Source organism: Lepisosteus platostomus, chromosome 2, assembly GCF_059453375.1.
Source record: "Lepisosteus platostomus isolate fLepPlt1 chromosome 2, fLepPlt1.hap1, whole genome shotgun sequence".
Taxonomy (NCBI): domain Eukaryota; kingdom Metazoa; phylum Chordata; class Actinopteri; order Semionotiformes; family Lepisosteidae; genus Lepisosteus; species Lepisosteus platostomus.
The window spans coordinates 34,865,662-34,888,057 of NC_142612.1; the positions used below are offsets into that span (position 1 = coordinate 34,865,662).

The following is a 22,396-nucleotide window of genomic DNA, read 5'->3' on the forward strand; positions in this document are numbered from 1 at the left end:
TATTTCTTTAGATACGCGATTCCATGTTTTTTTTTAATCCCTGGCGGGACCAGGAGTCCATAAGAATCGAATAATAGGTTTCATTGTGCTTTCACAGATCGTCTTTCAATCATTTGTTGATTTAAAGTTTGACAGTAAATGTTTATATTGTAATGCATACTGTACAGCCTCTATTTCTCTATGAAAATCTAAAAGATAATTTGCGCAGCCTAAGAGGGGGGCGAATGCACCACAATAGATTAGCATACTATAGAGGAAAACAGTATAGGCATCATTGATATGAGGACTTTTGAAACCAAATTTCCCAATTTTAATATGTGCTTTTCTATATTTATTGTCAATTAATTGTCCATAATATTACTATTCTATTTTTTCAAAGAAATGTTTGTTAAAAAAAAGTCATGGTGCTGGCTGGATTTGAACAGCCAACCTGGAGGTTACTAATCCAGCACCTAAGCCACCATGCTACCTGATCAGTCACATGAAGAGTGGTGAAACAACATATACTGTTCATGTGTTGCAGTACATGAATATAATTATATCGTTATTAATTTCTTTAGATACGCGATTCGACATTATATTCCCTATTAATCAAATTCTAAAAGTATGCTTGTTGACTCCGGTATCGAGCGTATTCGCAGAAAAGCTTAAAACTACCACTTTTTATACACAAGTTATTTCACATTAGTTAAAGACTTCGATGCTTAAAATGTTTAGGGAGAAATTGAATACTGGTGTGTATTTTTTCTTTAAGGTACCGAGACCAGCCATATACTGTAATACTGTATGTTTATGTTCCAAAATTAATATCGTTTATGGCCTTCACACGCGTTATGCTCCTATTCTTTTTATGCTCAGCTACTAAGATTTCCCTTCAGTGGTAAAATTCCATATAAATATTCAATACTTAAACGGGCACAGTAAAGACATTAAATATACATATACATACTGTATACAGTACAGTTTGCATACAGTAATATGTTTATGTTCCTAAATCAATATCTTTTATGAGCATGTGAAAGGCAGAGATTCTCAAAAATTACTGTACTTTGCATGATTGGAAACAAATGCATGATTGGATCAACGAAATGCTGTGGTGTTACTTTTACAAAGACGGTCAATGAAAAAAAGAATGTGGACCAGGGCAATACTTTGAGTTTACAGCTTGTCCAAGGTCATTCATTATTAATACTATTAGTAATATCTTTGGTAAAGACTTTGATGGCGACAGTTCAAACATGAGAGGTTGAGCTTTATTAGCTCCACCTTGCGGAAATTCCGGATACTATTATTTTACTTGCGGTACCACATGCTATTATGCGGAACTATGTGAAAACTTATGATATTAATACCTTAACTTGCGGTACACCGCGTCATGCACACCGCAAAATAATGCGGTGTCGCCCGCTTGTTTTGAATGGCTGCATCTGTATAATAACATATCTGGTCATTATTAACCATATGAATTTATTAATAATAAATATTAATTTCAAACTTATTGTATTTTGTTTAGGGTCATTTGTTTTCTCTGGTTTTCATAACCTTCACTTTCTTATTAAAATGTCTATTTATGAGACACGATGTTTCAGTTCGTCAATAAATGCAAACAAATGACACAAAGTCTTCAAACCGCAGGCATTTGAATGAGAAACTTTTTTGCAACTTTTATTTAAACAAAATATAGTACCAGGTTGCAGTTCTAGAAACCTTAGTTTGAATAAATCCCAGGTCCCAGGTGTAAGGGAGTTCATGACATGAGAATTACTAATCAACTGCCTTGTGCCTACAATGTACAGCAACTACAATGTACAGCAAGTACATTGCTTGCTGGGATAGGCTCCAGTTCCCCTGTACTAGATAAAGAGATTAGAGAATGGATGGATCTAAAGATACTGTGTAACTATACACAGTGATAGAAACCCACTTTGAGATTGTTGTAACAGAAAGAATAAGGTTCTGGATCCCGAGATGAAGTTAAACAGATGAGTTTATTGCATGCAAGGAACAATAACACCGAAGTCTTGTTTCCTGCAAGAAACAACAAAACCGAAGTATTGTTCAATGTGCCGGTGCAAACGTTTAGGTTATATAGTCCTTCCTTGCTGCTTCGGACGTCATTCGGTGTTATGGTAAAGAGGGGGTTCATGGTATTTGGCCAGTTAAGAGACCCTGGCCAAATGGTCAGTTTAAGATTACGCCCCCAGGGGGTTCCTAGCTGGCAACTGGAATCCTGATCAGTTAACCCCCTTTCCTGCCATAAACCCCTGTTGCTTAGAAGTCTAATTTTCAGGCAGAACTGACTTAAGTTAACCCTTTTTACATCTTGTGCATTACTTGAGATGGTAGCAGTTACTCACTGAGGATACAATTTAAAGTGCTGGCTTAGGGAAACAGCCTTTCCACCTCTAGTATCCACATTAGTATCCATAGCCTGTTTGTTATTTAAACAAATTTAAAAAACAATCTCCGTGGATCAGTATCAGCTACTCTGCATTTGCCTATTCCTTCTATTTATGTGCATCCAACAAATAGTTCAATGCTAGCAACTACACAAAATCTAAAATGCATTTACATGTAATATGTTATGATTAAAATACAATTAAAATATGTTTAATCTTATTTCAGAATCAATGTAAACATTTAACAGTATTCACATATTCTTTTGTAACACACAACTTTCTGTGATTTATTTTTGTAAATCTAAGCTTTTGCAGGTGTTCCTGCATTCCTCTTCTACACTATGTCTGGTCATGATTCACTTTTTTCCGATTGCTTATTTCAAAGTAACACCTGCTCCATTTCTAAAACGTTTTGCTCATGTACATTTTTGTAGTTTTACATCTTAACCATTTATTTACATCTCTTAACACTTTAACGTCCTACATTTTTATTTGTCTTATTTATTTAGACTGAATTTTGGCTTCAGCCTTGAAAAGCACAAGTTTTCTTGTTCTACAGAGCTCTTAAATTGTGAATTTTACAGAATCTTTACAATAATCTATGCACGTTTTAAACTGTTATAACTGATCCCTGAATTATTGCACTTGACATGCCTTAATTCACCCTTTCCTGAACTTCTGTGGCAAGCAGAGCTACTGTAGTGCTGTCTCTGCTGTGATCTTCTGCAGGTTAGATTTCACTGTTTTATAAATAAGAAATTAAATTGCTCAAATTTCTAATTACTTATTTTATGTAAACACAAAGTAGACCTTAATTGAAATTGATTTTAGATGTCAAGAAGCATTTATTTTTTAATTGTATTTCTCCTCCAAATAAATTACACATTTCCAACATTCCTCTGTAGAGATTTTAACTTTATATTTAGGCTCAGATTTCAGCTTTAAATCTTACACTAATTACTCGCAATAAATCCTGATATTTTGCTTCCCTTTACCACAAAAATTGTATAAATGTATTGTAGCTAGGATTCACTTTTTTCTGACTGTGTCTCTCCCTACTGTCTCTCACTCACTGCGATTCGGACACAGAATTGTTAAAAATGGCAACAAGGTGATAAGGGTGATGTAGGGGTTTTGGGCATGTACTGAGACAATTATTAATTGTAGCAGTACATCACAAAATGATTCTTTGATGGCTATTAGAAAATCGACCTTGCATAAACAACTCAGCAACGCACACACACGGATACTAATATACGAGAATACATTTAATACATAAAATGTGCATATAAACATAACATATCTTCTAGTGAAGGTTAGCAGAATACAAAAGGTATATATTCAATAACAAAGAGTTACAAACCAAGAGAGACATACATTCAGTATATCATTCATTTATACCGTTTAGTTAATAAGCTTTGATTACAACTTCTACACTACACCAAAGCAAGTACATCACTCATAGGAATTAAATTGATACCAACTGGGGTTGAGGTAACAATTGAATTCTCGAGCTATAATGCAGAATGTTGAATACTCATCCAATCTGTGTGGATTCAGATCTCCCACTGACATAAGGGAACAGAGACAACCTGTTACTGTGTCCAATCGGCGTCCTCTGGCAGTGCTGGTCCGGCGTGAGGTGGGGGAGAAGGAGGGAGAGATTCATGCTGCAGCGCGCTGGCAGTGACTCTCTGAAGAGTGGCTAGTTAGTCCTGGCTGAACTAGCAGAGTTTGTGCACATGAAAAGTGACTGTCACACTCTTTAGACGGGGAAAAAGACTGGTTCGTTCCCAATGTAGCGTTAGTCCTGAATACTGAGATTCAGCTGCTACAGTGATAAAAAATTCATCCAAAAGGGTTAGGTGTGTTAACTCAAACTCTGCTAACAGAGCCACTTGTAAGAACAAGGTGACCTTCTGTTCAATTCAATTAAAGCAGTAAAGAGAGATTTTTAATTCTTCAGCAAAATTAGCTGTTTGTCAAAATCAGCTACTTTGCAAGCAGAACACGACTTCTAAAAAGGTACTTTTTGTCTCTCATGCAGACTCAACAAAGGTTTATTTGAAACTTCGACGGTATGCCTCACGGACTCATTCCTAGTATAATCAAAACAACCCCCCCGGGTCTTGTCTACAACTGTTCCACACACGTGATGTCAGATCCACAGATTTACCAAAACAGAAGCGTACACGTCAATGAACTGCAGTGTGATCATATACTGTTTAAATATACTGTGTATACAGTATGATACCGTATGGTTTTAAAGCCATACATAAATACTATGTGAAAAATGTTTAAGATGGTGGTTAAACACTCTGTTGGTATGGATGGCAACTGGACGGTGACAGATATGTTTATTTTTGCAGTTTATTACTAAACAGGCACCTCTACTACTCCACATTCTCTCCTGCTCTCTTCCTGATCTCCCCCTGTTCTAGTCACGTTCTCCCATTAAGCCTATCCAGCAACTGAACAAGAAAACTCCACAAACATTTCAAACTGCTCAACTGAACAAAACTACAACAGGACCCAAGATTACATTAATATTTCACTATCGTGTGGTATCAAGTTAGCATATAATCTCTTTTACAACAATAACCGCAAATGTTTTTATTACATATCCTTCAAAAATGATAAAACATTATAGCTTTTTTATGAACTATATAAACTTTATATAGTAATAGGTTTATTCCATGCTGAAAGGAGAAGAAAGAAAACACAGTGTTTAAGCCATGGAGCCTTCTTTGGGTGTAGTTAGAACAAGCACATCAAAACTTTTCCAAAATTACCATTGCAAGTTACCGAGTTAAAGACTTTGATGCATAACATGTCCATGAAGATGGTGGAATACTGTGTGTACTTTGTATTTTTATATATTTATACGTTGCTTTTTTATATATTTAGCTACCACTACCATCTACTATATATACATTAGGTATATATTACGTATTAGACCATATGGCTTTAAAGCACTACAGTACAGTATGTGTGAAATATATTTTTCACAATCAAAATTTAAAGCTAAATTCTCCTGTTTACGCATTGCTGAAATTTACATTAAGGCACAATATAGATCATATCAATACAGATGTAAGCCTGAAAGAAGCACATTGGTCGTCACAACTAGCCACAGTAGAATATTAAACTATTTTTCATATATTGAACTGAGTAATATTGTTTTAATAATGTTACTCTCTTTTTAGTTAATTCAATATTTAAAATACTGTAGTATACAGTGCCTCATTAGGTTATTTGGTCATTCCACAAATCTCTACAGGAATGACAGTGGCATTGGTGATCTGAAGTCCTTTCTATAAACTGCATTAGCTTTAGGATGTTCAATTACGATGTTTTGCTCTCAAAATAGTCTTGAAAATAAAGTAAATTCTAGATATCAGAAACCTTTAAATGACATACTCATTTGTACAGCTTGGCAATCATCAGTACTTGTACCTAGAAGAGTAGTTTATTCCAAATACTCAGAAGTCACATTTGTACCTGTTCCCCTTATCATATTATTTGTTATGGAGCAACAGTCTATAGAACAGCCACAGCCTTGGCCTCAAAGTCCAGAAATTGGAGGTATGATTTTACACAGCTCTGGCTAGTATTTCTGAAGCTGCACTGCACAAATTGGTCATTGGAGATTGTGAGGCCTCCATCTGATACATCAGTTCTTCCATTTGTGATGTGGAGCCCACTGTTTCTAAAAATGGAAATTACCCAAAAGTGAGACTTTTATAGGTGGCATGTATATTGCCATTCTGTTTTATGTGCTGTGAGGTTTGTAGTGATATGCTGAGTCAAAGTGTCATTTTCTATTAAAAGCTGATTCAAACTCTGATTTCTTGTGTGTTCACAGTATGTCCCAGAAAATCTATATCCAGTTTACAAAGGGAAGGTTGTTCCAGTGGCAGATATAATAACTCCCAACCAGTTTGAGGCTGAGTAAGTACCACTAAAACTACTTTTTAGTATTAAAAAAATATGGATTTATTTAAACTTCTAAACATAAAACATTACAAAACAGAAAATATAATTTAACCCATCTTCTTTGTTTGGACTTTCATCAAGACAATTTGTGAAGAGTTCCATAACACCAGCTTAGCAATGTGGGTAGGGAGTATACGCTGGTGCCTATGACACACTATGTATACAAATGTCTGCTGTTTTCTGACTTAATTACTTAAACTTTACTTAAATTCTTTTTGAAATTGTGTCCTGGAGTCCTTCGTTCATTACTTGAACTTGAAGACATCCCTTGGCACCTGAGCCAAGTACTCCTGTAAGCAGTTAAGCCCCACGTTCATTATGTATAATGTGGCAAAGAGGCAGCATGGGTATACAATAATTAAAGGTCCCAGCACCAAAACCTGGGGAACACTCGAGTTCACACTGAGTCTATGTGGGACAACATCTGATTTAAAAACAGCAAAGATTCATAAATTTACTCCTGATAGCCAAACCAGGGGAAGTCCCAGTGATCCCTAGAAAGTTTGTGACCAGAGGAATGCAATAATTGACACCAAAAGATGCACTTAAGTCTAGATGGAGAAGGATATTATGTAACCTGGGATGAGAAGTCATTAGCAAATCATCAAATGTTTTAGTAAAGAACTAAGCAAGGAAACTACTTAGTAGTTTCATACTGTTAAATTCTGACTGAAAATGTTCATTAGAAATAGGATCTACTTCTATGTTGAAATCACCAGAAAGTAAACTACTTTCTTCATCAGACAAAACGGGGACAAAACAGAATTAGTAACTCTGAAAAGTAATAAAAATTTAGGGGAACAGTAAATCAGAACTACCCATACCAGAACTATCAGCCTGTTTTTGTTTAACCTTTTGTGTTAAAGAAACAGGCATTCAGTGTAACATTCTACTTAGGGATTACAAATCCAGCCATTAAGAATGTACAATGAATAATGTGCCTTAATGCAGCATACATGTCACGTTCTAATGCATTTTTTAAAATAGCCTGTTGCCCGACTGCACTACTTTGTAAAACCACCTGGTCGTGCAGTGAATTTTTAATGTGGCATATGGAAGTATTCTGTGCTGTCACCAGAAATGCCTGATTTTGAATCCCAGTCAATGCACACAAATAGAATTTAATTTTTATACTGTTTTTACTTTTATTATTTTAAGCTATATATATAATATATATATATTACGGTATGTTAAATATCAAATTAATATTAAAAACATAACAAAATTATTTAGCCAGATATGTAAAAAATTTGGTTTATTTACAGATGCAGCCATTCAAAGTAAGCGGTACAGACACGTACCGCAGGTAAGATGACACGCGATACCGCGGTGCGTGATTGGTTGACCGACAGGGGCACTCGTGGTCCGTTGGTCTGTCATAGAAAGACTTACTGTAAACGTCTTTACTGTGCCCGTTGTAGATATTGAATTTTACCACTGAAGGGAAATCTTAGTAGCTGAGCATAAAAAGAATAGGAGCATACTGTAACGCGTGTGAAGGCCATAAACGATATTAATTTTGGAACGTAAACATACAGTATATAGCTGGTCTTGGTACTTTAAAGAAAAAAATACACACCAGTATTCCATTTCTCCCTAAACATTGTAAGCTTCGAAGTCTTTAACTAACGTGATACCGGAGGCAACAAGCATACTTTTAGAATTTGATTAAAAGGGAATATAATATGGAATCGCGTATCTAAAGAATTTAATAATGGTATGATTATATCCGTGTACTGCGGCAGAGCTATGTAGGGCTGTTTCGCCTGCCTGATCATGCGAGCTGTCTTGTAGCCTACTGGTCTAGGTGCGTGACTACCAACTGGCAGGTTGTGTGTTCGAATCCAGCTGGTGCTGGACTTTTCATTTTTATTTATTTATTTTTTAATCGTGTAACATAAACATATTACCGTATGCAAACTGTACTGTATACAGTATGTATATGTATATGTAATGTCTTAACTGTGCCAGTTTAATTGAATTAAAAAAAATATTTAACACGAACATTAAGCTGTTTACATCTTCCGCCTGAGAACAGCCACCCGTTGCTACCCAACGCAGCATGTTGATTGGCTGACACCATCTGACACCCCTCTGATTGGAGAAAAAAGACATGCTGGTTTGCTATACCAGGAAGAGGATTTCTTTCTATTCAAAACGTGTATTTTAAAAGTTTAAGAAGTAAAAACCTTACAGCGTACACAGATTTCTAAACTGATCAGGATCGTTATCTTTGTCTTATGCATAATAATGTTCACCGCTCTGTCCAGCAAATTAATAATAAACTTTATTTTATATAGCTTTTTAAATGAATAAGTAATTAGATTGCTCATAAACCTAATCACTTGCTTTTTCTTTTTATTTAGGCTCAGATTTCAACTATAGATCGTATTATTAATAACCATAATAACAACCAACCAACAAAAACAACCATATAAACATAATACCAACCAAAAACATAGATAACAACCACAATACAAAATCAAATAATCAAACCATTTTACACTCGCAAAGTCCTCCAATTATCATAATCCCGCCCCTTATGCAAAACCAAACCTTCCTCCCATCCCAGTTTATCCTGTTTATCATAAACAAAATCCACCTCAATTTTCAACATAAAGCATTACACAAAATCAATACCTCAACACTCCATACTCAACAACGATAATTCACAAACAGCCAGAACATGTAACTACACATTCCCAAACATACCTAATTTCCATAGCCCCGCCCCTTATGCAAAACCAACATCCCTCCCCTGTTCTCTCTCTCCCCTGGCGGTTGTAATTGTTTTTATTTTCAAATAAATTTTACCAAAGTCATGTATTTTAAAAATCTTAAGATTTTTCTATTTATGTCTTTATTTAGTGGTTTCATTAGTGACAAAGGCTAAACTTTCTTGGAAAAATGTCTTTTATGTAAACCATGTTTGCTATTAATTCATTCAGGGCTAAAATATGTTCATTGTCTTCTAATGAAAGAAGGGTTCCTTTCGCCGTAGTCGGGAGCCTAGCCTTTAACTAGTAAGTACTGTATTTACTGAGTTTTTGAGGGGGGGGGGGGTGTCTTTCGCTGGAAATCTCGCCTCCTACTTTGAAAATACCCGTGAAACCGGTTCAATTCGTCACAGCCAGCACTCCTGCAGAGAGTTGGGTTGTACAGTACTTGCAGTGTATACAGTACACGCGTTATGCTCTTCGTTAATGTCTGTGAAGTTTTATTTAATCTCTGAGCCATACTGATTCTTCTGGAAGCACACCAGTATTCCACTTTCTCCCTAAACATTTTTAGGATCAGAGTCTTACATGTGGTTATTTCGAAAACGTTTGTACGTGCTCCTTCTTACCATGTTACTGTTTACCGTTACTGACCATATTAAGTTTAAGTGCCTGTGGGCACTTTTCCTGTCCGTGGGGGGTGGACCGTCTTTCATTAGAAGGTTAGTCTGTTCTACTCTGAGAATGTAGAGGGGATGGGAAGTGCCCGCGGTCATTTAATTAGTATTAAAATCTTAGTTATCTTTCTAGTTCACAGGTTTGCATGCGTAATTTAATTTTGAAAGCCACTGAGACATCAGGTACTACTGTTGTATTTATGAAAAAGAAACAAAACAAAAAACATACTAACAACTGTGCCATCCTACTCCTTAGTTAATACATTTTATTATTCATAAACAGTTAACATTGTTAGCAAAATATTTTGAATTATATTTAACCCTATTTTTTCTTTAGTTTTGTATTTAACTTATTATATGATAGTCAGACTTAATGTATATTAATGTATATTTGAACAATGAAAATATATTTTTACAAGATTTTACATTAAGCACTTAAAATTAATATGGTTAATAATAGTAAACTGTAACATGCTGTAACAAGATCGGTTAAACTTCGAAGAAAATCCTTTCAGAGAAAATGTTTCAGGTGTGAAGAACAAACCTGTTCCCACACACCCTGCCCCCACTACCATTAGAATATACACAAACATTTTAGCGTTTCATTCTGAGCAGAAGACCCTCACACCTGAAGAGTGCTGGCTGTGACGAATTAAACCGGTTTTACAGGTTTCAATCACAGATTGGGACTCAGTAAAGTAACACACAGCGCCACTGGATTTGATAATACTGTACCTAACCAAAATCCGCAATATGGAAACAGAACCTGTGTAATTGTTGATAGATGATGTACTCGTAACATTTTTTCAAGACGAACTACAACATTTAAAAAATGACTTGTATGTACTTGATATCTCTAATCAATCCACGGGTTCCAGCACAAAACGAAAGTAAAACGCATACCGTTTCGCGCTTCTTATTAGTTGCTCAAAAGTAATTTGACCGTATGAAATGCATAATATAAACCTAGAAACATATACGTGAGCAGTACTTAAGCACTGTAGTATCGGTGTTAAGACATACCTCTCAAATACTGTAAATCAAGTTAAAAATATCTCAAGACCGATTCTGGTCGTAATGAAACCATGTTTCGTGTATGTTTTCTTTTTCATCTTGAAATAACTCATTTCTAAATACCTTTTTCACTGTTAACATCTTGTAGCAACTTTGCGACAAAATATACACTCTGACAGTTCATCCAGCTACCAACATTAAATAAAACAAATCTTAAGATTTCTATTTTTATGTCTTTATTTAGTGGTTTCATTCGAAGCTTACAATGTTTAGGGAGAAATGGAATACTGGTGCGTATTTTTTTCTTTAAAGTACCGAGACCAGCCATATACTGTATGTTTATGTTAAGATTTCCCTTCAGTGGTAAAATTAGATATGAATATTCAATACTTAAACGGGCACAGTTAAGACATTAAATATACATATACATATTGTATACAGTACAGTTTGCATACGGTAATATGTTTATGTTACGCGATTAAAAAATAAATAAATAAAACTGGAAGGTCCAGCACCACCATTATGTTTATATGGTTGTTTTTGTTGGTTGGTTGTTATTATGGTTATTAATAATACGATCTATAGTTGAAATCTGAGCCTAAATAAAAAAGAAAAAGCAAGTGATTAGGTTTATGAGCAATCTAATTACTTATTCGTTTAAAACGCTATATAAAATAAAGTTTATTATTAATTTGCTGGACAGAGCGGTGAACATTATTATGCATGAGACAAAGATAACGATCCTGATCAGTTTAGAAATCTGTGTACGCTGTAAGGTTTTTACTTCCTAAACTTTTAAAATACACGTTTTGAATAGAAAGAAATCCTCTTCCTGGTATAGCACACCAGCACGTCTTTTTTCTCCAATCAGAGGGGTGTCAGATAGTGTCAGCCAATCACCATTCTGCGTTGGGTAGCAACGGGTAACTGTTCTCAGGCGGAAGATGTAAACAGCTTAATGTTCGTGTTAAATAATTTTTTTTTAATTCAATTAAACGGGCACAGTTAAGACATTACATATAATTAATAATAATAATAATTGCTTACACTTATATAGCGCTTTTCTGGACACTCCACTCAAAGCGCTTTACAGGTAATGGGGACTCCCCTCCACCACCACCAATGTGCAGCATCCACCTGGATGATGCGACAGCAGCCATAGTGCGCCAGAACGCTCACCACACATCAGCTATCAGTGGGGAGGAGAGCAGAGTAATGTAGCCAATTCATAGAGGGGGATTATTAGGAGGCCATGATCAGTAAGGGCCAATTGGAAATTTGGCCAGGACACCGGGGTTACACCCCTACTCTTTTCGAGAAGCGCCCTGGGATTTTTAATGACCACAGAGAGTCAGGACCTCGGTTTTACGTCTCATCCGAAGGACGGCGCCTGTTTTACAGTATAGTGTCCCCGTCACTATACTGGGGCATTAGGACCCACATGGACCGCAGGGTGAGCGCCCCCCGCTGGCCCCACTAACACCTCTTCCAGTAGCAGCCTTAGTTTTTCCCAGGAGGTCTCCCATCCAGGTACTGACCAGGCTCACACCTGCTTAGCTTCAGTGGGTTGCCAGTTGTGAGTTGCAGGGTGATATGGCTGCTGGCTAAACATATACATACTGTATACAGTACAGTTTGCATACGGTAATATGTTTATGTTACGCGATTAAAAAATAAATAAATAAAAATGAAAAGTCCAGCACCAGCTGGATTCGAACACACAACCTGCCAGTTGGTAGTCACGCACCTAGACCAGTAGGCTACAAGACAGCTCGCATGATCAGGCAGGCGAAACAGCCCTACACAGTTCTGCCGCAGTACACGGATATTATCATACCGTTATTAAATTCTTGAGATACGCGATTCCATATTATATTCCCTTTTAATCAAATTCTAAAAGTATGCTTGTTGACGTATCCGGTATCACGTTAGTTAAAGACTTCGAAGCTTACAATGTTTAGGGAGAAATGGAATACCGGTGTGTATTTTTCCTTGTGATATTTTAAGCTCTAGTTGAATGATAGGTGTCGCATTTTAAATCATTCTCGTAGCTAGAAATTATGAAACGCCCTGTTAAAAGCAAGGAAGTTTTTATGCCCCGTTGAAGTAAAACAAAATGCCTGACAAAGTATGGCTTGGACAGATTCCAAGTGCTTGTACAAATGTGCTAAAGAAATTATACTTTGAGTATACAGCTTGTCCAAAGTCATCCATTATTAATACTATTAGTAATATCGTCAGCAAAGGCTTTGATGCATAAATATTTCTGATAAAGGTAGGTTGTGTACTTTTGTCCAACTGAGCAATCTTGCTTTCATAAAATATACCAACATTTGAATGACTGATGATTAACATGCTGTAATACACAGTTCAAAATTAAAGGCTCGAATGCTGTACATGAGAGGTTAAGGCGAGAGGTTAAGGCGACGCCGGATAGCTAGTCACGTGACACACGTGATACCGCGTGATACCCCGGTGGGCGTGTCGCGGTATGCCGTGAAATACCTCACCCATTTTGAATGGCTGCATCTGTATAGTTTATAGTTTATCACTTGTTGGGAATGCACTGTGTTTCTTTCAGGTTTTCATCTGCATTAAAATAATCTTTATTTTGCCATAATGCTAATTTCAGCAACAAGTGATCAGGAAACATTTTACTTAATATTTTGATATGTAAAATATATTTCACAAATACTGTACTGTAGTGTTTTTAAAACCACATGGTTTTAGGGGTTTTGTGCTTAACTGGGACAATTATAAATTGTAGCAGTAAGTCACAAAATGATTCTTTGATGGCTATTAGAATCAACCTTGCGGGATAACTCAAACAACGCACACACACAGATACTATTACACGAGAATACATTTATTAATGCGTAAAATGTGCATATAAACATAACAGATCTTATCGTTAGGGTTAGCAGAATACTACAGGTATATATTCAATCATAAAGAGTTGCAAACCAAGAGGGACATACATTTAGTATACCATTCATTTAGACTGTTTCATAAATGAACTTGGTTACAACATCTACACTAGATACTCAAAAGCAAGTACATCACTCATAGGAATTATATTGATATTAACTGGGGTTGAGGTAACAATTGAATTCTCGAGCTGTAATGCAGAATGCTGAATACTCATCCAATCTGTGTGGATTCAGATCTCCCACGGACACAAACAGCGGCAGGCTTGTTGCGTCCAATTGGCGTTCTCTGGCCCGGTGCCAAGCAGTGGTGTTACAGCTGGAGAGAAGTGGAAGAGATTTCTGCTGCGATGCTGTAGCAGTGGGCTCTCTGAAGACCGGCTAGTTAGTTCTGGCTTACTAGCAGAGTTTGTGCACAGGAGAAAAGTGACTGCGGGTCCAAGTAGGTCACACTCTTTAGACAGGAAGAAGACTGGTTCGTTTCTGATGTAGCGCTAGTTCTGAATACTAATTTCAGCTGTCCACAGTTCCGACCGTAGCTGCTGGGCTAACCTTGGGTGGATCATGTGGTTACGCGCTGGCAACCTCCGTTCTCGACTCTAAGAACAAAATAAAGTCCTGATACTCGGACACACTGGTCATTACATGGTTGTCTGAGCTGAGTCTGAGGATGTCCAGGAGGAGCCCGGAGTCTGAGAATGTCCAGGAGGCACTCCGAGTCTAAGAAAGTCCAGGAGGCGTGCTGAGTCGAGTATTTCCAGGAGGCAGACCTTCTGGGCTCTGTGCTGCCTGTTTTACCTGAAGGAACTACGGTCGTTCATTGGTTGAAAGCTTCGTGGGCCTCACGTGGGGTTACCTGCCCCACCTGTTCCTGATTGGCTGAGGATGAGTAACAATGCACTCTGACTTTAGGGTTGTAAACAACTTTGAATGAGTCTCTCCCTTGGAATCTCCCAGATGGTGAGGCGCCAGAGATAACCATTTATTAGGGGTACTGGAGAATCTCAGCATTGGGAGTTGTTCGTTATCAGGACAATCTATCAGCTAGAAAAACCCCTTTAATCTGAACCAAATAGAATGGCCTCTCTGTATCAAGCACCACTGAGATGAAGGAGAGAGGGACTGGCAAGGGAGCAGCAAACTTAATTCCTGTACTTTAATAAGCCTTGCCGCTACATATCGGTCCATGTGGGTCCTAATGCCTCAGTATAGTGACAGGGACACTATACTGTAAACAGGCGCCGTCCTTCGGATGAGACGTAAAACCGAGGTCCTGACTCTCTGTGGTCATTAAAAATCCCAGGGCGTTTCTTGAAAAGAGTAGGGGTGTAACCCTGGCGTCCTGGCCAAATTTCCCATTGGCCCTTACCAATCATGGCCTTCTAATAATCCCCATCTATAAATTGGCTTCATCACTCTGCTCTCCTCCCCACTGATACCTGATGTGTGGTGCGCGTTCTGGCGCACTATGGCTGCCGTCGCATCATCCAGGTGGATGCTGCACATTGGTGGTGGTGGAGGGGAGTCCCCATTACCTGTAAAGCGCTTTGAGTGGAGTGTCCAGAAAAGCACTATATAAGTGTAAGCAATTATTATTATTATATCCCCTCTTTTTGAAGGTCACGAGGTCCTGAGACGTTGTTATCTTCAAACCAAAACACAGGGTTAAGTGATGTCCCTTGTATCATTAAAACATTAACCTTAAATGTCCACATTACTCCTCAAGAATTCATACAGGAACCAGCATTGGAAACAAACATGATGAATAACATCTGGAGTATATATAAACAAGGTAGGCGACATCATCTCAGTCTAGGCATTACACATCAGGAAGTTCACTGATAGTATCAGATACCTCTGTAGTAGGCAGATATTTGGGAAGAAATCACTTTCTTTTTTTTTTGACATGCTACAGATGCAGCCATTCAAAGTGAGCGGTACAGACACGTACCGGAGGTACAGTGCCTTGCGAAAGTATTCGGCCCCCTTGAACTTTTCAACCTTTTGCCACATTTCAGGCTTCAAACATAAAGATATAAATTTTTTATTTTATGTGAAGAATCACCAACAAGTGGGACACAATTGTGAAGTGGAACGAAATCTATTGGATTTTTGAAACTTTTTTAACTAATAAAAAAATGAAAAGTGGGGCGTGCAAAATTATTCGGCCCCTTTACTTTCAGTGCAGCAAACTCACTCCAGAAGTTCAGCGACGATCTCTGAATGATCCAATGTTGTCCTAAATGACTGATGGTGATAAATAGAATCCACCTGTGTGTAATCAAGTCTCTGTATAAATGCACCTGCTCTGTGATAGTCTCAAGGTTCTGTTGAAAGCGCAGAGAGCATCATGAAGACCAAGGAACACACCAGGCAGGTCCGTAATACTGTTGTGGAGAAGTTTAAAGCCGGATTTGGATACAAAAAGATTTCCCAAGCTTCAAACATCCCAAGGAGCACTGTGCAAGCGATCATCTTGAAATGGAAGGAGTATCAGACCACTGCAAATCTACCAAGACCTGGCCGTCCCTCTAAACTTTCAGCTCAGACAAGGAGAAGACTGATCAGAGATGCAGCCAAGAGGCCCATGATCACTCTGGATGAACTGCAGAGAACTACAGCTGAGGTGGGAGAGTCTGTCCATAGGACAACAATCAGTCTTACACTGCACAAATCTGGCCTTTATGGAAGAGTGGCAAGAAGAAAGCCATTTCTCAAAGATATCCATAAAAAGTCTCGTCTAAAGTTTGCCACAAGCCACCTGGGAGACACCCCAAACATGTGGAAGAAGGTGCTCTGGTCAGATGAAACCAAAATCAAACTTTTTGGCCACAATGCAAAACGATATGTTTGGCGTAAAAGCAACACAGCTCATCACCCTCAACACACCATCCCCACTGTCAAACATGGTGGTGGCAGCATCATGGTTTGGGCCTGCTTTTCTTCAGCAGGGACAGGGAAGATGGTTAAAATTGAGGGGAAGATGGATGCAGCCAAATACAGGACCATTCTGGATGAAAACCTGTTGGAGTCTGCAAAAGAGCTGAAACTGGGACGGAGATTTATCTTCCAACAAGACAATGATCCCAAACATACAGCAAAATCTACAAAGGAATGGTTCACAAATAAACATATCCAGGTGTTTGAATGGCAAAGTCAAAGTCCAGACCTGAATCCAATCGAGAATCTGTGGAAAGAGCTGAAAACTGCTGTTCACAAACGCTCTCCATCCAACCTCACTGAGCTCGAGCTGTTTTGCAAGGAAGAATGGGCAAGAATTTCAGTCTCTCGATGTGCAAAACTGATAGAGACATACCCCAAGTGACTTGCAGCTGTAATCGCAGCACAAGGTGGCTCTACAAAGTATTAACGCAAGGGGGCCGAATAATTTTGCACGCCCCACTTTTCATTTTTTTATTAGTTAAAAAAGTTTCAAAAATCCAATAGATTTCGTTCCACTTCACAATTGTGTCCCACTTGTTGGTGATTCTTCACATAAAATAAAAAATTTATATCTTAATGTTTGAAGCCTGAAATGTGGCAAAAGGTTGAAAAGTTCAAGGGGGCCGAATACTTTCGCAAGGCACTGTAATTGGCTGCGGCGTCGCGCATCATGACTCAAGATGACGCGGGGTACCGCGGTTCTTGATTGGTTGACCGACAGGGGCACTTGTGGTCCGTTGGTCTGTCGTAGAAAGATTTACAGTACAGTACTGTGCCCGTTGTAGATATTGAATTTTGAATTTTACCACTGAAGGGAAATCTTAGTAGCTGAGCATAAAAAGAATAGGAGCATACTGTAACGTGTGTGAAGGCCATAAACGATATTAATTTTGGAAAATAAACATACAGTACTGTATATGGCTGGTCTTGGTACTTTAAAATAAAAAATACACACCAGTATTCCATTTCTCCCCAAACATTTTAAGCATCGAAGTCTTTAACTAAAGAGATACCGGAGTCAACAAGAATACTTTTAGAATTTGATTAATAGGGAATATAATATGGAATCGCGTATCTAAAGAATTTAATAACGATATGATTATATTCGTGTACTGCGACAGGGCTGTGTAGGGCTGTTTCGCTTCCCTCTTCATGCAACTTCCCCTGTAGCCTACTGGTCTACGTGCCCGACTACCAACTCACGTGTTGTGTGTTCAAATCCAGCTGGTGCTGGACTTTTCTTTTAACAAACATTTCTTTGAAAAAATAGAATAGCGATATTATGGACAATCAATTGACTTTTATATTTCAAAATATCACAACATGATCGATTCTAAGTCATTTTTGATAACAATCAACAAACATTTCTTTGAAAAAATGAGACGTTTCCCTTGGTCAGTTATATAAATATATAATATATAAATTAATTAAATTTAACTAACGTGAAATAGCGTGTGAAAATGTGGTAGTTTTAAGCTTTTCTGCTAATATAATATGGAATCGCGTATCTAAAGAATTTAATAACGATATGATTATATTCGTGTACTGCGACAGGGCTGTGTAGGGCTGTTTCGCCTCTCTATTCATGCGACTGTACCAGGAAGAGGATTTCTTTCGATTCGAAATGTGTATTTTAAAAGTTTAAGAAGTAAAAACCTTACAGCGTACACAGATTTCTAAACTGATCAGGATCGTTATCTTTGTCTTATGCATAATAATGTTCACCGCTCTGTCCAGCAAATGAATAATAAACTTTATTTTATATAGCGTTTTAAACGAATAAGTAATTAGATTGCTCATAAACCTAATCACTTGCTTTTTCTTTTTATTTAGGCTCAGATTTCAACTATAGATTGTATTTTAATAACCATAATAACAGCCAACAAACAAAAACAACCATATACACATAATACCAACCAAAAACATAGATAATGACCACAATACAAAATCAAATATATCAAACCATTATACTCTTGCAAATTCCTCCAATTATCATAATCCCGCCCCTTATGCAAAACTAAACCCTCCTCCCATCCCAGTTTATCCTCTTTATCATAAACAAAATCCACCTCAATTTTCAACATAAAGCAATACTGCTTACTGGGTTTTTGAGGGGGGGGGGTGGTCTTTCGCTGGAAATCTCGCCTGCTTCTGCTTTACGAGTACAACCCCCTCTCTGCCGGAGTGCTGGCTGTGACGAATTAAACCGGTTTCACAGGTATTTTCAAAGTAGGAAGTACAGTGTTAACTGGTAGCTGGGCTCCTCAATGAAATCCCTTTAACATGCTAATGCGTTGGTGTAACAGTCCGGGAGTGGCAAGCTTCCAATGTCAACTCGACTCGATTGGAAGACAATGAACGTATTTTAGCCCTAAATGAATTAATAGCAAACATGGTTTACATAAAATACATTTTTCCAAGAAAGTTTATAATAATACGATCTATAGTTGAAATCTGAGCCTAAATATAAAGGAAAAGCATTTTCAGAGAGCAATCACGCTGTGTTTATGTAGAAAAAGCGATTAGGTTTATGAGCAATCTAATTACCTATTCGCTTAAAACGCTATATAAAATAAAGTTTATTTAAAGATGAATGATCAGTGTCGCAGTTTAAATAATTTTTGTAGGAGGGCTTGGACAGATTCCAAGTGCATTTTTGCAATTTACGTTGCATTGTCCAATGTGCTGTTGTAATACAGTTTAGAATACAGTTAGTCTAAGCTTTATCAGCTTTATTTATGGGTTGCAATTTAGAAAAAGTCAAAAACCGTAAAAATGCAATTTAGAGCTTTCTGGCAAGAGGAGACACCCAAATTATAATGTAACATGCCACTGTTTGTACATGAACAAAGTTCTACTGCAATTTTCCTTAGATACGCGATTAAAAAAAATAAATTTTTTGAATCCCCGGCGGAACACACTCCATAAGAATCAGCACTTTAATACAGTATATCGCCTTTAAACACATATATTTAAACACGCGTTTACGATTTAAATCAAAACGCGATTCAAATCAATATAAATGTTTATTTTGTAACGCTTAGGTGACTATTCATTGTTATTAAAAAGACTTAAATTCGATCATGTTGTGATATTTAGAAATATAAATTTGTTTGGTGCGAGTGAGGTTTTATTTAATCTCTGACCAAGGGAAACGTTTCATTTTTTCAAAGAAATGTTTGTTAAAAAATAAAGTCATAGTTCCATGGGATTCAATCACAGACCATGTGACATGGGAGTCAGGATACTAACACACAGCGCCACCAGATTTGATAACGCTATAAAAACGCTATAAAATAATGTGACTAGGCACAGAACACGTTTACAGCACAGTACAATAATAAATGCTGACCATGACTTTAGAAGCATAAATGACCTTACACTCAATTTAAACACAAGCTGTCTTTAGCCCTATAAGCTGGTTCATACAGAAATGTAGAGATCCAAGCTCAGAACACACAGCTTCATTAGCGTATTCATATGCAGGACAACTAGAGAAGACGTTTTACAGAGGATGGATTTTTAGAAACATCCCATCAGTGACATCACTGAAGTCAACTCCTAGGTACTGTAACTGTCGTGTGGATAGTTTCACAAGAATCAGACAAAGGTTTAAGCATCACTTGTTCTAGATAAAACGGCAAAAAAAACAACAACAACCCATAATGTACTTCTTTGCGGCTCTGCTTGCCCAAATCATATATTCACAACGTGAAATTTAGAAAATAATATTACGTAACCAAAATCCGCAATATGGAAACAGAACCTGTGTAATTGTTGATAGATGATGTACTCGTAACATTTTTACAAGACGAACTACAACATTTAAAAAATGACTTGTATGTACTTGATATCTCTAATCAATCCACGGCGACATTGTTAAAGCAGAGTCCCTGCACAAAACGAAACTAAAACGCCCTGGGCATACCGTTTCGCGTTTCTTATTAGTTGCTCAAAAGTAATTTGACCGTATGAAATGCATAATATAAACCTAGAAACATATACGTGAGCAGTATTTACGTAGTAACGGTGTTAAGACATACCTCTCAAATACTGTAAATCAAGTTAAAAATATCTCAAGACCGATTCTGGTCATAATGAAAACATGTTTCGTGTATGTTTTCTTTAAAGTACCGAGACCAGCCAAATACTGTATGTTTATGTTCCAAAATTAATATCGTTTATGGCCTTCACACACGTTGCAGTATGCTCCTATTCCTTTTATGCTCAGCTACTAAGATTTCCCTTCAGTGGTAAAATTCCATATGAATATTCAATACTTAAACGGGCACAGTTAAGACATTAAATATACATATACATACTGTATACAGTACAGTTTTCATACGGTAATATGTTTATGTTCCTAAATCAATCTCTTTTATGAGCACGTGAAAGGCATGGTGAATCGATTCTCAAAAATTACTGTACTTTGCATGATTGGAAACAAATGCGTGATTGCGAAATGCTGTGGTTTTACTTTTACAAAGACGGTCAATGAAAAAAAGAATGTTGACATGATCAGATTTTCCCTGGTTCAGAAAAAAAGATCTAAAGTGCTACACATAATTTTCTTAATTCGATGTATTTAAAGCAGTGAACCACTGTAGGTGTAACATAACATTCAGAAATACAATCACGTATTTGAAAAATAAAAACGATTACAATCTAATCCTTCCACGTTTGATCCCAAAATCCCAAGAAATATAAATCTAAACGGGTAGAAAGCTATGCTGAAAGTTTATTTAGATACTTAGAAGACAAAGATACTGTATCAATTTATGTTGCATTAGCCTGATTATGATTAAAAAACACATATAATTAAACACGCGTTTGCGATTTAAATCAGAACACGATTTAAATCAATATAAATGTTTATATTGTAACGCATACTGTCCAGCCTCCATTTCTTTATAAAAATTTACTCTATTGCACACACACACACACAATAGAAGCAGGAAGCAGAAGCAGGGACCGTTGTCAGAAGGGAAGAAGGTGACTATTTATTGTTATCAAAAATGACTTAGAATCGATCATGTTGTGATATTTTGAAATATAAAAGTCAATTGATTGTCCATAATATCGCTATTCTATTTTTTCGAAGAAATGTTTGTTAAAAGAAAAGTCCAACACCAGCTGGATTTGAACACACAACCCGTGAGTTGGTAATCAGGCACGTAGACCAGTAGGCTACAGGGGAAGTCGCATGAAGAGGGAGGCGAAACAGCCCTACACAGCCCTGTTGCAGTACACAAATATAATCATATCGTTATTAAATTCTTTAGATACGCGATTCCATATTATATTAGCAGAAAAGCTTAAAACTACCACTTTTTCACACGCTATTTCACATGCTAGTTAAATACTTCGATGCTTAAAATCGTTAGGGAGAAATGGAATACCGGTGTGTATTTTTCCTTTAAAGTACCGATTCCTGGAATCTGACTGGCTGACACCCTTCTGAAGTGGAAAGCGTACAAGTATCTTTTAATACAGTCTTTGCTGTGCTCTTGAGGATCCTTGTGATATTTTGAGCTCTAGTTGAATGATAAGTGTCGCATTTTAAATCATTTTCATAGTTAGAAATTATGAAACGCCCTGTTAAAAGCAAGGAAGTTTTTATGCCCGTTGAAGTAAAACAAAATGCCTGATAAAGTATGGCTTGGACAGATTCCAAGTGCTTGTACAAATGTGCTAAAGAAATTATACTTTGAGTATACAGCTTG

At 37.1% G+C, this 22,396-nt stretch overlaps 1 protein-coding gene across 2 annotated transcripts in view; it reads left to right on the forward strand.

The window, feature by feature from the left end:
- Positions 1-22,396, forward strand: part of pdxka (pyridoxal (pyridoxine, vitamin B6) kinase a) — a 134,722-nt gene that overhangs the window by 73,271 nt on the left and 39,055 nt on the right. For both annotated transcript variants that reach the window (XM_088607346.1, XM_088607338.1), the window contains exon 7: positions 6,265-6,350. In XM_088607346.1, coding sequence (XP_088463472.1) covers positions 6,265-6,350 — 86 coding nt within the window. The remainder of the gene's footprint in view (positions 1-6,264; positions 6,351-22,396) is intronic.